The sequence below is a fragment of the Lynx rufus genome, unplaced genomic scaffold, assembly GCF_022079265.1.
Source record: "Lynx rufus isolate CCGP_SWC_20201006 ecotype Redwood Valley unplaced genomic scaffold, mLynRuf1.p SCAF_4, whole genome shotgun sequence".
In the NCBI taxonomy this organism is placed as follows: domain Eukaryota; kingdom Metazoa; phylum Chordata; class Mammalia; order Carnivora; family Felidae; genus Lynx; species Lynx rufus.
Window position 1 is genome coordinate 153,256,390 of NW_025814856.1, and position 16,908 is coordinate 153,273,297.

Sequence of the window (16,908 nt, forward strand, 5' to 3'; positions counted from 1 at the left end):
AGTAATACTGGGGCAGCTGGGACTTTTTTTTTTTTTTTTTTAACCTAAACACCATTCTGACCTTTAATCACCTTTGGGGCTCACGGAACACAAACCACATCTCAGACCAGATCATTCAGATGATGCTACACCAGCACAAAATTGTTTTATCCATAAATGTATTTGTGCTCGGAATGTGGATTTTCAAGAACAGAAATCGAACAGATTTGTATGAGAAGACACGCAAAAAAGAATGACATCAAACGGGGGCTGAAATCATGCTATTTTGGTTTGCGGCTTGCAGGGCTTTTATTCCTCAGCGACCCAGCACCTCTTTTCACAGTATTAGAAGCTACAAATTGTCTTAAATACACAGTATCGTCTTTAACCCTGAATGTCTTCTGTCACCAACAGCAATATTTTTCAGAACACTTCTCTTTACCGCCCTTTCCCCATTCAATAGTAACTGTGTCTGACAGTCACTTAGTTTCACCAAAATTGTTATCTTTTCATTCACTGATTTGGACTGTCAGGGGTCACACGGCTCTATATTACTTGTATCCCTTTGATCACTCTTATCCCTATTTGATTTTTTCAGTTTTTATTTATTAAAGCTAATGAAGTGCAAGGCATGTGATGTGAGGGCCACAAAGATGAACAAAGCATGGATTGTGTCTCCCGAGGGTGTCCACTGCCCTGAGAAGCAGCCTGGATGCCCCCAAGTCACCTTCTCATTTCAATTTTTGGAGTAGCTATATGTCTGCATTGCCAGATTCCAACACCTTTTTTTTCAAGACACGGCTATTTTAATTGTGATTTTATTTCCTAGATACTGTCAAAAGCCACAGATTTGGGGAAGCGGATTTTGAGTCGGCTGCCCAAAGAACTGGAGCCTGGTAATAAAGATCCGCAGAGGATATTAACAGGGAAAGCAAATGGAAGGCTCAGCTCACATTTGAGAAGGCCCTTTCCTTTCAGGTCTGAAATGTGGGGCTACCAGTCTTTGGCCCTAGGTAGCCATACGCTGACATATAGCTAAGACGTGCTGAGAGGCACAGTCCCGAGTCATACGGGCCACTCACACGGGGCCATGATGTCAAACAGAGCAGAATCTTGTTGGCTCTTGCTGTCCTTCAATCCTTCCTGCTACTTGAAGCCCTCCACCTACTGCTCCTGCCCTGACTCATTGCCCGTCATCTGCCACTAAAGGGTATGAAACAATAAATCTCAACCGTCTACTACTCAGTGAATAACCATTTGGTGACTGGTAAACTTTCCTTCCTTTCCTCCTTTTACAATATGTTCTTTTTTCACTTCGGAGAGTTTTACATCAACATAACTCTACTTCTGTATTCCTTGGTGGCTCTGTACTGAATAAAAGCTAGACCACCAGTCTTTTTATGTTGTTGTATCTACTTAATAGTCTATCTTTGGAAACATTTCCCCTTAGAAGTATATATGTATGGGAGAGATTATATCACATTCACAGAACCATCCTCTTGGTTTTAGGGTTACCTGGCCACTTCCACAGAGTTCATTTAGGAATATTAGGCTGCTGTCTCATTCGGTAGGCTGATTTTAAGCCATGTTCTTGGGGCACGTCCAGTGTATCATTAAGAAGGCTGTATGATCCAGCCCCTGTCCACTTCTCCTAGCATCTAGCCCCACTGCTCTCTTTTTTTTTAATTTTTAAATGTTTATTTATGTTTGACAGAGAGAGACAGAACGTGAGCGGGGGAGGGCAGAGAGAGAGGGAGACACAGAATCCAAAGCAGGCTCCAGGCTCTGGGCTGTCAGCACAGAGCCCGACACGGGGCTCAAGCTCATGAACTGTGAGATCATGATCTGAGACGAAGTCAGAGGCTTAACCAACTTAGCCACCCAGACGCCCCTATTCCCACTACTCTTCCTGAACTTCCTCTCCGTTACCTAAAAGTGAGCTGTAAATGAGCGGTAGCTCTGAGAATTTAAGTAAACTCTCAGAATTACCCAGCTATTTAGTGGTGCGATTCAAACACAGGCCTCTTGTACTTCAAAGCTCATGGTCTTATATACTTAGTTTTATGGCTTTTAGAGGAATTACTGGGGGTTTTGAGGGGTGGGTGGAATTTATGCAGGTCAAGTTTGAGAGAAGTTATTTTTTGACTCGGCTCAAGCAAAAACATGAAGAAATTTGAAATGATCAAATGGTTCCTTTGACTATGGCACTGAAGGATTTTTCATAGTTTCAGCCTTCATTAACTGTCAAACTAATCTGTATTTCTTATCAGAGTTCACTGCCTGGTAACTCAGAATTTTTCCTCTCTCAAATTCTCTGGTCACATTGCTTGGGCACTTTCCATCCCCACGTTTCCATGTGCTTAAGAATCCCACCTAAATGTGGCAATCAATGAGTACAGTGAGCCACAATCCAGAGAGGAGAAACCGAAACAAAATTCATGTAAGTGACATTATGATTACATAGTGTGAGAGAAGTTTGCTGTAAGAGTTACCTGGTTGCAATTCTCAACTCCATAGGAATGCCCAATATTAACAGGTTGTTTAGCATGTGACATGATTATCACTTCTGTTACAACTTTATTTTCAAATCTGCACAACTACGCTTACGGCAATTTTGTTTAGAAAAACAATGGCAAAAACTGTATATAACCTAAATTTCTATCCAGAGAGACAGTGTTAATACACACCATGGAATAGAGTAGTAGTTTTAAAAACTGAGTTAGAGCTTCATTTATTAGCAAAGCATAATCTCCACGGTATATTACTGTTAAAAATAAGTACAAAGAAGGCAAGTCCATTTTTACCAAAAAGAGAAAAACCAAATATGTATCCAGGTATGCCTGTGTTTGTATAAACTTGCAGAAAGGTACCAAAAGGTGCACACTAGAAAGGTGTGGTCCTAAGGTCTACTTTGAGTGGAGATTCAAAAACCAAAGAGAAGTCTAGAACTATACATAATCGGAAAATTAAGATAAGCCGAGATCATAAAATCTGTCAGACTTCACTACTCAAGTAGCTAATGGAAGTCAAAGAGGAATACCTTGAGGACATTAGTATCAAAGACCAATGCCTATGTGGATGGATTAAAATTGGAGCAGGAATAAAGAGATGATTATTGACAAATAATTCACAGTAACTTAAAGCCAGGGTCCATAAACTTCTTCCTACGCTGACATTCTTCACTACTGACAGACCACATTGGTGACTAGGTGACCACGATTCAGATAATTCCTACATCTTGTCTATCTACATCCCTTTCTCTCCTACTCCAAAAAAAAAAAAAAAAAAAAAAAGAAAGAAAGAAAGAAGGAGAGAGAATCAAAATACAAGTGATAGTATGGAGGTAATACTGAATTTGAAATAATTTTGTTTGAAATTAACTGGTATCGCTAACACGTTGCAGGGGATGTACCTCATATCACGTCAACAGCTCACCGTATCCTCACACTGGGCCTGGCACACAGGTAGAGCAGGTGGCCCTGGCATTAGGGAATCCTGGATTTAGGGGCGGCAGGAGGGTGGCCAACGGTGCAGTGCAGACTATAAGTCAGACTGGAGCTGAAAAGGGGAAGTGAGAAAAACAAAACAGCCCCTCACAGGAGGGCGAATATTGGCCCCGAGGGCAGACCTGGGCTTCATGGACCCTCTAGGGTGAACACGGCAACATCCACGTCACTAAACAAGAGTGGCCGGGAAGATGTTGGCTTTGTGAATGCCGTGCACGAAAATAAATGTAAAGAGACTCAATTTCTGATAGAAGCAAGAACGAGCTTAAAAACATGCACCTTTCGAAAGCAATCTGGGCTGTAGACAGTTAAGAAATGCAATTGTGTGAATGTAGCAACACTGCACGGGAGAGTCACATGATGAACCTGACAATGCCACCGATGCTTCTGGTGCTAATTCAGGGCTTCTAGTCTCTTCAGTCCTCTCAGATGACATCATCAAATCTTCGATTCATCAAAGAGATAAGATACTTGCTCATTTTATGTTCTGGTATTTTCTTCATATAAATGGTGTGACGTAGAGGAATACGATTGTCCTTGTCTTGTAACGCAGGCTGCATCGTGTAGCCCTGGACATCCCACACTCCTCTCTACTTTAAGTGTAATAATCTCCTAAAATTGCATGCTCCTTCAGTGAATAATATTAACAGATTCATTTCAAAACAATCCCTGATAATATGAATTTTTTAAATGGATGCTAATGGCAAACCAGTTTCTCATGCTAAAAATACAGCCACGTGCACAAAAGCAAACCTGTTATTTCTCATACATATATATTTTTGAAAGTCAACTGGCATCAATTACATGTAATTGATAAGGAAATTATCTGAACCACTAGTTGGCACGCATATGGCAAACTTGCCCTTAATTTACATTCAATTACTCATAGCTGATGCGCGCATAATTTAATGAAGGCACAGCAGCCCCGTTACACACTCCAGTAGTTAATTCAATTAAGCAGTATTCACCTAGCATCTAACTATACTTTCCCTGTGAAGGAATGTTTTTTTCCTTTCATACAACTTAGGGAAGATGGAAGAGGCAAAGAGGCAAACCAGAAGTCCCTTTGGGCTGGGAATCCTTGCTTTATTCAATAATGTCCAGTCAAGAACCACTTTACTTTTACATTGATCATCTTCCGGCCCAACCCATCTATTCATTTTTTTTTTCTCCATTCCTCACCAAGTTGTATAAACATCTCTCTTCATCCTCGGTGAACAGATCCATGAGGGATGGTTACAAACACATGTTTAAACATCTCCATCTAACTATAATCCCAATTAATAGACTTGCTACTATTATTTTTATCTTTCAAAACTCTTTGTCTTCAGGGCGCCTGGGTGGCTCAGTTGGTTAAGCACCTGACTCTTCATTTAAGCGCAGGTCATGATCTCATGGTTCACAGGTTAGAGCCCCGCTTTGGGCTCTGTGCTGACAGCGCAGAGCATTCTCTCTATTCCTGTCTCTCCGCCTCTCCCCTACTCATGCTCTCTCTCTCTCTCAAAATAAATTTTTTAAAAATTAAAAAAATAAGCGACCCTTCCTCCTCAAACCTACTTTACTATGGCTCCTACAGCAGCAGAAATAGAAATGGGATGCCCATTTCCAAAAGTAGCTTTGAAAAATGAAGAAATAATGATGGTAGTAGAAGATGAAAATGAGAGATATTCAAACATTTTTATGAGCCCTTCCGTGTGAGAAAGTCCTCTATCCACAACAACTACTGTGTGCATGTGTCATTAGCAGTATTGCCTTCATTTGCAACAGACCTGGCCCCAGGCAAGTCTTATTTTAATTCTTCATTTGATCCATTGCTGACAGCTTTGATCTAGCTTGAAGGAACAATACTAAGTTCCTAGCTAGCCCCTGTCCTTCTCTAAGACAAGATAAATTAATTCCCAGGATGACTCCTTTAAACTTGTTTTAACCCATCCATTGAAACACTTCTAAAATCCAGAAAACAAATTAAGGAGAAAGAGGCTTCAGAGAAAGGAGAGAGATGAATAAGGATAGTCAATATGAAGAGAGGAGAAACAGATCAAGTATTTGTGGGCAAAGGCTGTCTGTCTAGGATAGCCTCTGATGGCATATATAGATCTATCTCCCAGAAGATCATGTAGTTATGTAAAGTGGGGGAAAAGGATCAGAGGATGAACAAATTGATACAGACTCAGATGTGACCAAGAGTTTTTTCTTATGGAAGTGACAGACATTTCTAAAGGATGAAAGAACTTTCTAAAAATGTTCCATCTATTTTGAAATATTCCAGCCATTCTGGTGTTAGTTTTAAGGAAATTAATTCTTTTTAAAAATATTTTAGATCCTTTTTTAAAATGTTTATTTCTTCTTGAGACAGAGAGGGAGAGAAGGGGGGGGAGAGAGAGAGAGAGAGAGAGAGCGAGCAGGGGAGGGGCAGAGAGACAGGAGTCACAGAATCTGAAGCAGGCTCCAGTCTTGGAGCCATTAGCACAGAGCCCCATGCGGGGCTCAAACTCCAGAACTATGAGATCATGACCTGAGCTGAAGTTGGACATTTAACCCACTGAACCACCCAGGTGCCCCTAAGTAAATTAATTCTTAAGAAGAATCACCTGGATGGATTCCTTTTTTGCAGCTGCTTTTGAATCCTATTGCATTTTTTTTTTTTACAGCTCAAATTGTTAGCTCATAATATTTTGGAAGGCACGCTCCTGTGTGGCAGCTACATCAGTACCTCATGGAGCACTACCCAGGGGAAATGTGAAACTAAGTGTCTACAAAAAACCCTAACTGTCCCTGGTTCTATTACCCATGGTTCTCTGTTTATTCTTCTCTGCCATATCCACAGATGCCTCTGTTTTCCTGCACTATTTTTTCTCTTCCTGCTCCTTTTCCTTTTCCTCTTCTCATCTAGGACTTACATCTGCCCGTGGTCCCCAGTCATGTCCTGAGAGCCATTAGAATGACTCAGAGCTTCTCAAGGCCCTCGCTGTTGACAGTAGGGGGACAGATCATTCCTTGCTGTGTGAACGGCTGTCCTGTGCATTGTAACGTGTTTAGCAGCATCCCTGGCCTTTACTCAACAGACTCCAGCAGCATCACCTCTCCTAAATGTGACACACAAAAATGTCCAAACTGCCAAATGTCCCATAGAAAGGAGCAAAATCTCCCCCTTGTTGAGAATCGCTGGGACAGTTGCGTCCGCTTCTGCTCCTTAGCTTAATGGCTTGGGGTTAAAATGGGATATGTGAAGACCAGGGCGGCAGCAGAGAAGGAATTATCTCATAGTCAGGTGGCCTCAAGAGGCATGTCTATCAACTAGGTAGGCAGAGTTCAATTTCTCTCTGACTTCTCCTTTATCTGTGAAGCTCAGGAATATCCTGAATCTGCCAGCACCGTGCATTCTGCTTGTCTAACTTATGAGTTACAGGTTACGAGAGATGCCATTAAGATGGAGGGGCTTTGTATTTGGGCCTCAGAGACAGTGCAGGCAGGGATTTTCAGCAGGCTATAAATATCCAGCACATTCTTGGATAACCCATAATGCCTTGTTAGGTTAATACAAGGTGTCATTTTTGAGCCTTCGTGCTTTGTTGGCAATTCGCTCTGAATTTAGTAAAAGAAGAAACCAAAGCAATGACATGCTTAAATGGCTAGGAACTGCCACATGCCTCGCTAATAAGGTGACTTGGGCACTCATACGCCTTTCTAAATGCTGTGCTTTCTCTTGAGTTTTTCCTAGCCTTAGAAAACAGCTAAAATGCCAACTGCCCATTAGTGAGCTGATAGGAACTTCTGAAGTTGTTTTTTTTATTTAACTTACTTGTATTTATTCATTCCGTCACAGTTAATTCTCCAAGTTTATTTAGTGCCATCTCATCCACAAAAAAGTCCATTTCAAAGCATTTAAGACATTCTGACAGGTCTCTCTCTCTTACATCACCCCCCACACCCCTATACCAAGACAGACTAACTACAGAGTCTGACATGATCAGCTTCTGCATTAGGAAACAAAGATTTAGGGGCGCCCGGCAGCTTAGTTGGTTAGGCATCCAACCCTTGGTTTCGGCTCAGGGCATGATCTCACGGTTTCATGAGTTCAAGCCCTGCGTTGGGCTCTGGGCTGGCAGCAGCACGGAGCCTGCTTGGGATTCTGTGTCTCCCTCACTCTCTGCCCCTCTCCCGCTCACACTGTCCCTGTCTCTTTCAAAATAAACTTAAAAAAAAAAATCTTAAAAAATATTACCTGCCAGTTTAATCATTTCCTGCCAGTTGGTTTGGTCACTTTCTTCTTAACACTAATAGCACCTCAGGGTGCCTGGGTGGCTCAGTTGGTTAAGCATCATAGCGTGCCTTGATTTTGGCTCTGGTTGTGATCTCATTGTCACGGGATCGAGCCCTACAAAAGGCTCTGAGTTGATAGCATGGATCCTTGCTTGGGATTCTCGCTCTCCGCCCTTTCCCCACTTGCACCCTCGCTCTCCCGCAAAATAAATAAACATTAAAAAAAAAAAAAAAAGCTAACAGCACCTCTATCCCATGGTTTTTCTACACATCCTCAGAGCATTTTAGAATCCAGTCTCCTTCATCTCAGCCTCTCAGCAGCAATGACACAATTCACCGTTTCCTCCTTCTCTAAGACACATTTCACTCCTGGCTGTCATGATACCACCTTCGACCCATTAGTACATGGTGTTATGACTTCAAGCCCTCCTCTTTATCTAAACTCTCCCTGGGTGATGTCCTCCAGCTTCATCATTTAAATGCCATCCATTTCCTAACGATGTGCAAATTTCTATCTCCAGGCCTGAATTTTTCGAGCTTTAAAATGTATGCATCTAATTTCCTACACACCCAAACCTCTTGGATCTAACAGGCATAACAAAATCAGTGTGGCCAAAACAGAACTCTCTATTCACCACCCCTCTCACTCCTCCTCCTCCTCCTGACTGCCCAAGATCCCAAGCAAACATGTACATTCATCTTCCCCCAACTCCTTCCCTTAACCAGCTCTCCTTTGTTCCACTCAGGAAATTTCCTCACCACCCTCTCCCTACTCTCTGGCCATGTTAATTCAAACAGTCTCTCTCACTTAAGCTGCCTGTTCAGTGAGCGTATCTTGGGCTTAGACCCTAGATCTTTTTTCCACTCCTCCCTTAATACCCAAAGGCCCCGGATTTTTATAATTCCACAAGGAGGGGTGGGGGCACGTAACACTCCAGACACTGAAGTTTGGCCACTGTATTGGCTAGCCTGTATGGTCAGTGCATAAAATCTTCTGAAGTGACATTGATAATACAACAGTTTTGACACCCAAGTTTGACTTGACTGCAAGCAAATAAAAACACAGCAAACTTCTGATATAGTCAATAAATACCACTAATTCTTCTGCATGTTTCTGTTACCAAATAATAAACAAACAACCACCTCCTGATCTCTGCGCAAACACACACAAACGTGTTGTAGAGAAAACACAGTACAGGGGCGCCTGGGTGGCGCAGTCGGTTAAGTGTCCGACTTCAGCCAGGTCACGATCTCGCGGTCCGTGAGTTCGAGCCCCGCGTCGGGCTCTGGGCTGACAGCTCAGAGCCTGGAGCCTGTTTCCGATTCTGTGTCTCCCTCTCTCTCTGCCCCTCCCCCGTTCATGCTCTGTCTCTCTCTGTCCCAAAAATAAATAAACGTTGAAAAAAAAAAATTTAAAAAAAAAAAAAAAAAAAAAAAGAAAACACAGTACAAAATATCTACCTGTCACAACTCTCACAGCAAAATAACTGTATCAAATAAGCCAGGATAATAAATAGTATTGGTCTCATAAAACTAGTTAGAATAAATATCTGAAATGTCTAAATAAAAATGCAAAGATGCAAAACATCCATGAGAAAAGAGTACAAACTCTTTAAAAACACAGACAAACAGACTCGCAAAATCTTATGGGTAATAGGTCAATTTTTAAAGAGTAGAGGTCAGCCCTTGCCTGGAAAAGTACTGAACTTTTAAAAATAAAATGAAACTGAAATAGTGGCTTTAGGTAAATATGCAAGTAGCTACCGGGAGGAATGGTGTGCTCTATCTAAAAATAAAGTGGAAATTTGCCCTTTCGTGGTTGATAAAAAGCAGTCACAGAACTAGAGTTGTTTTTTTTTTTCCTCAATGTAAACACACCCTAAGTGAATTCCTATCCCTTTTATTGCAGCCAGATGGAAGAAAGGACTCTTGAAGAGTGGGGTACTTTGTTTGAAACTTAAACCCACAAACAAACAAGAACACCAAGACTATTTCTGTCATTAAGCGACCGGATAATCAGGCTGCCTGGACCCAGGGCATTATCCACTGGCAGGAGGAGAAGCTACCAACATGTTACAAGGTATACAGTTTTGAAACATTGTTGTTTACACAAAAAGATATTCAGGTGCAAATTTCAGGTGCAGCATAAAAGAAACCAAAAACAAATGTGAGGTGCTGAACCAGGATTCACAGATTTAGACATCTTTAAACACCTGTCCCCCCACATGGAGTTATAAAAAGGTCTAGGACAGGGTATTTGGAGGGAGTCTTGGCATGCTCGGACTCCCACACACCCTCCCGCAGGGAAGGGGACTGACCGCTCAGAGAAAAGGACTTTACCGGGACTGCTCAGAGCTTTGAGTTTGCCCCCCGTAGTCTGGGGTATACTGCGCAATGGGATCTGAACCGTGCCTGAGAAATCTAATTTCTAAGAGGATGGCTGGAGAGGCCTGTACAGCAGAGTAGGGGCAGGGAAGTGGGGAGGTAACAGCCCTCCCAGAGACTGTTGGGGCAAAGGATATCTGAGTGTTCTCCTGTGGACTTGATGTGGATCACGAGAGACAGGCAGGCTGGGTTTCTTAGATCCTGTCCAAAAGACCAGGATGCACCAGTCAGACTGCATTTTAGAACATCTGCTTGATGGTTGTGGGAAACAGAGAACTCACTTTCCTGGATGTGAAGAAGACACATGCAGCCCTGGTTGCTAATGGCAGCCATCTTGGACACGGAAACATCTAGTTCAGAGGTGAAATTGACAGAAAGAAGAGAACAGAGCAGAAAGACCAGCAGAAAAATGGAGCATGAAGCATGGCCAAACCGTACGTTAAATCCACCCTTGATCTGAACTTTTTTGCTGATGTGAACTGATAGACACTTTCCCCGTCAAACTAGTGTGAACTGAGTTTCTAATATTTGTCATTAAAAGCACTTCGTTTTATAATCTTTTCTAAATGATCTGGGAGAAAGTTCACAATCCAAATTTGTGCTATACTAGGATTGTCCAAAACCAGGAAAATGTAAAAGAATCAGAATGTCCACTTCACTTGATTCTTAGAGTAAACTCTATCCCTAGGGAAGATGTGGCCTCTAATCCAAATGAAGCATTGATTGAAAGATGGACCTTCTTTTTTGGGGGATAAGGGGGTAAAAAAAAAAAGAAGGGGGTTCAATTATGTGTTACCTGGTAATGAACTCTCTGGGAGCCAGAAGAAACTGACTGCAGGTCCTAATGGGAAAATGGGAAAAAAAAAATCCATACCTTAAAATGAGTTTTAACAAGTTGTCTCTACCACTCTATCAACTGAACGCCCAATTTAATATTATTAAACTCAGCTAGAAAATATCTAACTCTTCCAAATTCATCAAGGTTAAACAAAGAAGATAATGCCCCAAATAACAAAAGCATACCAAGCTGGACTGAGAGAAGAAAGGCCATTTAGCTACTGAAATCTGTAAATTTTAAATGGTTTAGATGTGATAGAATGGTTTAGATGTTTAGTGACAGAATGCCAAGGATCAAGAAGACCAAAAGTAAAAAACAGCCCATTTTAATAAAAAAAGAGGTCATATTTAATTTGCACCTGAACTTTTGGCTTATGAAGAAAGTCTCTAAAATCCCTCTCAGTACTTAGGAAGAATTTATTCCTCTTAGACCTAATACAAACTGTCACAGTAATTGTGTTTATACCGAGAAGTACTAGGCAAACATGGGTTTTCATAGTCGGTGAAGAGAAAATCGTTGGCCACCTCTGCATTATCACGAAGTGCAAATTAATAGGGTTGAAACTAATGAGGTTTTGCTGGCAGATTCTGAGAGTCTGAATCCCTTTATAAAGTTTTATAACTAAGTTGTCACCGTGGTCATGTCCTGAAGGTTTCCTTGTTAATGAGTGTAGTGATTCTATTTACAGATGTCGGCAATCCTGGGTTCCTTTGTCCCCATACCTGCTTCCCACGGGGCTTTACCAACTTACTCTCTGTGCCCAACTTAGTTTTAAAATTTCTCTTTGAGTTCATTCATTATTTTTTTTAAATCCTACTTTCAGTTGAATATTAGTATTATAAGCATGCTAATAAGTTAGTTTTCAACAAAGTCAATCCATCAGTCATGTAGTTTGCTACTGTGAAATCTCAAATTACCTATGAGTTAAAAAAAAAAAAGAGGTTTGTTATCATTTATGATTTGCCTTTTTATTGCAGGTTTTTTGAGTGAGGTTGCACAATAACATAAAACCATTATTTTGAAAAATGAGACATTTTGTGTTCCAGGAATATTTATTGGGGCCTGAGTCACACACTACAAAGTCCACAAATTTTAACATGTTAAAGTTATCCTTGGTAAAAACAGCCGAATGAAACCACAAGGGTAAAATTTGTTGACTTTTCTTCTCTCACCCATATCAGTATTCAAAATCTGGTATCTACATCAAAATATATTGTGTTCACAATTCCATTTCTATCCTTAAAAATGGTGAAGAAAAAAAGTCATAATTTTTCACCTTTATGCCTTCTGCCTGTATTTATTTCTATCCGGAGAAATAGAATCTAACGTTCAAAGCTAAGTGGCTACAATTTGAAGGGATTTTAAGTTCTATATATCTTCTTTATTTGTGATATTTACTTATGTAGAATGTGTCGTCTAGAAGGGAGTTGTTCATCTTGTGGTATCTATCATAATTACCCAGTAGCTTTAAAAATAGCAATGTCTAGACCACATCCAGAAAATAAATGTTTTAATGTGCATCTTTCATCAAAAAAAAAAAAAAAAAAACAATGAAAGAAGTGATTGTTTATGCTTTCGCCATTTGTAGAATAAAGACAGGGAATACTCCCCGTCAAAGTATTGCAAGAACAATCAGTGGCCACTGCAGGGATGGCGTTGGGTCCCTGGCTTTGCTGGTGCAATTCAAATTCATGAGAATGCAATTTATGAGGTCTCCTCCATTGTCTTCCTCTATGGTAAGCCAGATTGAGGGAAAGAATCGAGAATTCCTCTGTGTTCTGACACAAATTTCTCTGAGGTATAGAAGGTTTTTCTTTCCTGTAGAAGTTATATTTTTAAAAAATGTAGCGATCTCTGACAGAAGTCTGTGCTAGATACAAAACATTAAACCACCTAACTCTCTGTTTTCCTTCATTATTCATCAGGGCCCTTTGAAATTCAATATAGCTCAAAAAATACAGATACGCAGTGTGGCAAGAAGACAAGAAGTTCCAAGCTATAGTTATGGATCACACTAGAGCAACCTTCTTTCCCATTTCAACCACGGGAGGAGGGAAAATAGCAGTGGGGGCTGGGGAGAGAGACGATCTGGTCGATGCTTAAAAGACAAGGACACCACGTTTCCATTTCCTTCTCAAATGCATCATTTCAGAAGCAAATATATACGGTTGATAATTGCTTACAGAAATGGAAAACTGAGAGTAAACAATTGGCTAAAGAAACTCACCTCCTGTAGGCGATCTATGTACATACGGCAAGTCTCCAAGTCACAGTCTCCACGCACAACTAGAATACCCAGAGGGATAGCTAAGGGTGAAGGAAAGAGAAAAGTCTAAAATAACATATTTGATTTTTCTAGATTGGCAAAATGTGTTTCTTATGGTTAAAAAAGTATCTCAGAAATGTAAGTAGTGTTTTGGACATTTCATTATCCAAAATTCTCCTTAAACCTTCCTTGTGACCCAGTCTCTTTATTTCTGCAGTTGTCCTTCCCTTCCTTGCATGATCTGTGCTGTCCCTGGCCACCTGGCCAGCCTTCCTTTTGTCTTGGTGGCCCAGGTATGGAGGGTAATGTCATGGAAAAGGTGGATTGGCAGGACCAGGAGGGGGCTCACAGCCAGCTAATCATCAATGCCTGCATTTTCAATAGTCAATGTACCACCGGAGAGTAATTTAAAAATCATGATTCTGGACACTTACCCCCTTTCCCTCCTGAATGCATGGGGCTTAGTCTTTCTGTCAGTTTGCAATGGTTCCCTATTCAAGAGACTCCCTCCCAGAGGTGCTGCCACCTGCTGGCCACCACCAGAACTAAATAGGCATAAAATGTTTAAAAAACAAAAACAAAAAAGCTCCTAGAAGGTTTACAGCTTAAAAATCCAACTGATCTTAAAGACGGCCAGTGTAAACATGATAGCAACAGGGCTTCAGGAAACAGGAAAAGCTCTTATGTGCCTTAAACACCCTATATATTTAGGAGGTGGTAAATGTTATACAAGGACTTTGATGGATAGAACTTCCCCCCCTCAGATATAACCGTAAGATTCCTGCAGTACTGAAAAACAGCCTCCTTCCCCAAACTTAAAAAAATGTATTGCCTATTTCTAATTTTAAAAGTATGGTGACACTATTAAATCTATAACATAACAAAAAAACACCCTTCAAAATTTTGAATTAACCAACTAGAGACTGGCAAGCACATGATATGCCAGTGGTGTTCACTGAAGATTTTCTAAAATCTTTCACTCACTGACTTTTTAAAGCCTCATCATCAATAAAGGTCTGAAAGCGCAAAACAGGAGGGCATTAAAAATTAACAATAGAGAAATAAAATACATTTAAAATGTATGGAAAAATCTTGAGGAACTCACAAAGTAGTAGAGAAGACATGCAGATACACAAAAAATAATAACTGTAATAGGGTATATAAAAGTATGAGCTTAGTCATTTGAAAACTACAGGACAGAGGGACTAATTCTTGCCTAAGGGTAGTTTTAGGCTCTCCATAAGATATGAAGCCCCGCTGGCTCTTTTAGTTAGAGAAGTGAGGGTAGTCTAGAGATAAAGAAATCACTTGTTTCTCGGTATTACCTCCTAGACTGGCAACCTGGAGGAACAGGGTGTGGTATGAACCTCTCTACTGGAAACCACGTCCTGCATACGTAAGTCTTGAAAGCGTCCATCATCTTGTAGAATTATGTAGGCATATGACTCAGTATGAACTCTCTCATCAGGAAAGCTCATTTGCCTTCACAACCATAATGTCTGGTAGGGCCACGTTAGACATTCAGAAAAAGTTTATGAAAAGAGGGAGAAGGGCTTAGAGCGTGTTCGAGCGTGAAAGAGAAAGTATGTCTTTCAGGGCTAAGTCAGCTTTCCAGGGGAGGCAAAGAAACAAAGGTTTGGAGCAGGAGAGGGAGCATGTACTGGACCCGGGGCTTGCCTTTACCTGTTCTTTCAGAAGCTAAGCAAGACAGTCAGTAGGCAAAAGCGTGAGGAGCCCTGTAAAGTGTCCCATGTTTGGAGGAAATAATAATCTGGAGAAATACCTTGTCTCTTTTCTTTGAATATAAACAGAAACATCAGAAAAGTCATTAGTATGGTAATCATGCATCTTTAAATGAAATGGAAGGGAAATTCAGTGAGGAGATTCCTAAAAGTACTGATTAAAGTAATCATCCTCAGCTAGCCTACATAGGTTACCTACTGAAGAAGGAGAGAATAAAGATTTCTATCACTTGAGGAGTGAGGAAGAAAATCTAGAATTTTTGCCTAGAAGTCAGTCAAATGTTGTGAAAATAAAATATAGCCGTAACTAACATGATATTATAGCCCATGTTAGAATCTTGTTCAGTGATGTTTACTCTCTGTTTTTAATTTTTTAAATGTTGATCCATTTTTGAGAGGAGAGAGACAGAGTGAGAGCGGGGGAGGTGCAGAGAGAGAGGCAGACACAGAACTCAAAGCGGGCTCCAGGCTCCGAGCTGTCAGCACAGAGCCCAACACAGGGCTTGAACTCACCGACTCATGGACTGTGAGATCATGACCGGAGCCAAAGTTGGCTGCCCAACTGACTGAGCCACCCAGGCTCGATGGTTTCTCTTAATTTCAAACGTGCCAACGTAGAGAAATAAAATCTGATCAATATCATCTATTTACTTGAATTAAGAGACACGTTTTATAGAAATGCAGGAATCCTGTTAACATCTCTGATTTCCTTCTATTATCAATGCTTGGAGTTAAACCGGTCACAAATTCAATGCACTTTGAGCAGATATTTCAAACTACAATTAGACAGTAGATATTCCAGACCTAGAATGAAGAAGGCAGAGCTGGGAAAAAGTTTTCAAAGATCTGTCATTTGTTTCTACTATAAGTATAAAATCAGCTACTTTGCATTATTCCTCTAGAAGTCAAGTAAGAGAAAGAGTGCTTTTGATTGATGTTAGCTATTAATTGGGCTTTAAAAAAAAGGGCATTCTCTGCCACAATTTCATACCATGATTACTGACAATTTGCTGTCAAATTTATCCTATGAAAGGAGCAGTGTGCAGTAGAAAGGGGGTATAGTCATTCCCTCTTGAATTCAAATCTCAGCACCGCTTTAATCTTACGGAATTACTCACATTAGCTCTTTGGTCCTGCAAGTTACTCAATTCCTCCGATCCTTAAAGTGAAGACTATGGTATTTAGGATGGGCTTCTTCTAGGATTTTATGAAGATTAAATGCAACGCTGTATTTAAAAATGAATAACCAAAACATCAATGTTCTTTCTCCTATACTCCCTTTACTATCTTTAGGACAACTTTAGCTAGAAAATAAATACATATAATCATATATCTTTCAGTTTATCAGGATTAGCTGGTAGTTGCATAAGATATATTCCTGTTTTTTAAAACTAACTACGACTCTTTCCGTAATGGGAAAAATAACTGTAGTATAAAAATATTGCAATCTGACAGTTCCATCTGGGGCAGGACATGATGGCGGAAGAAATTTAGAGAAAATTATCACCTTCATTTTACAATATTGACAACTAACTACCACTTCAGGGAAGTTGCCTTCATATTAATTGAGAGCAAACAAGGTGGTTGTCACTTGAGCATTAGAGTCATTATCCCCAATCCTGATGATTCATCTTATTTTGGCCTTAAAGATTTTATTTGACTCCAATAAGCAACAACCAATACTCAGCCTACATAATGGAACTTGTATTGCAGGGATCAAATGGAATTTATAGGTTTTAAGCAATAAAAACCAAGCTGGTTTTTCAATTCTGATGACAGATTTAATACTTCCTTTTCTCTTGTCCGAAATGCTACTAAATTACAGTAAATGGGTTTTTTAAAGACATAAACCAAGAAAAAAAGAGGAGAAACAGTGAGAAGATAGTAACAGATAAAGCAGATGGAAAATTGGTAAATGACCCATAGTCC

General features: G+C 40.4%; 1 protein-coding gene across 4 annotated transcripts in view; it reads right to left on the reverse strand.

Annotated features, from left to right (window-relative positions):
• Positions 1-16,908, reverse strand: part of DGKI (diacylglycerol kinase iota) — a 450,160-nt gene that overhangs the window by 90,820 nt on the left and 342,432 nt on the right. For 2 of the 4 annotated variants that reach the window (XM_047097250.1, XM_047097251.1), the window contains 3 exons: positions 14,128-14,160; positions 13,199-13,278; positions 10,930-10,974 (listed from right to left, as the gene is read on the reverse strand). In XM_047097250.1, coding sequence (XP_046953206.1) covers positions 10,930-10,974; positions 13,199-13,278; positions 14,128-14,160 — 158 coding nt within the window. The remainder of the gene's footprint in view (positions 1-10,929; positions 10,975-13,198; positions 13,279-14,127; positions 14,161-16,908) is intronic. The other 2 variants (XM_047097249.1, XM_047097248.1) reach the window with 1 other exon arrangement.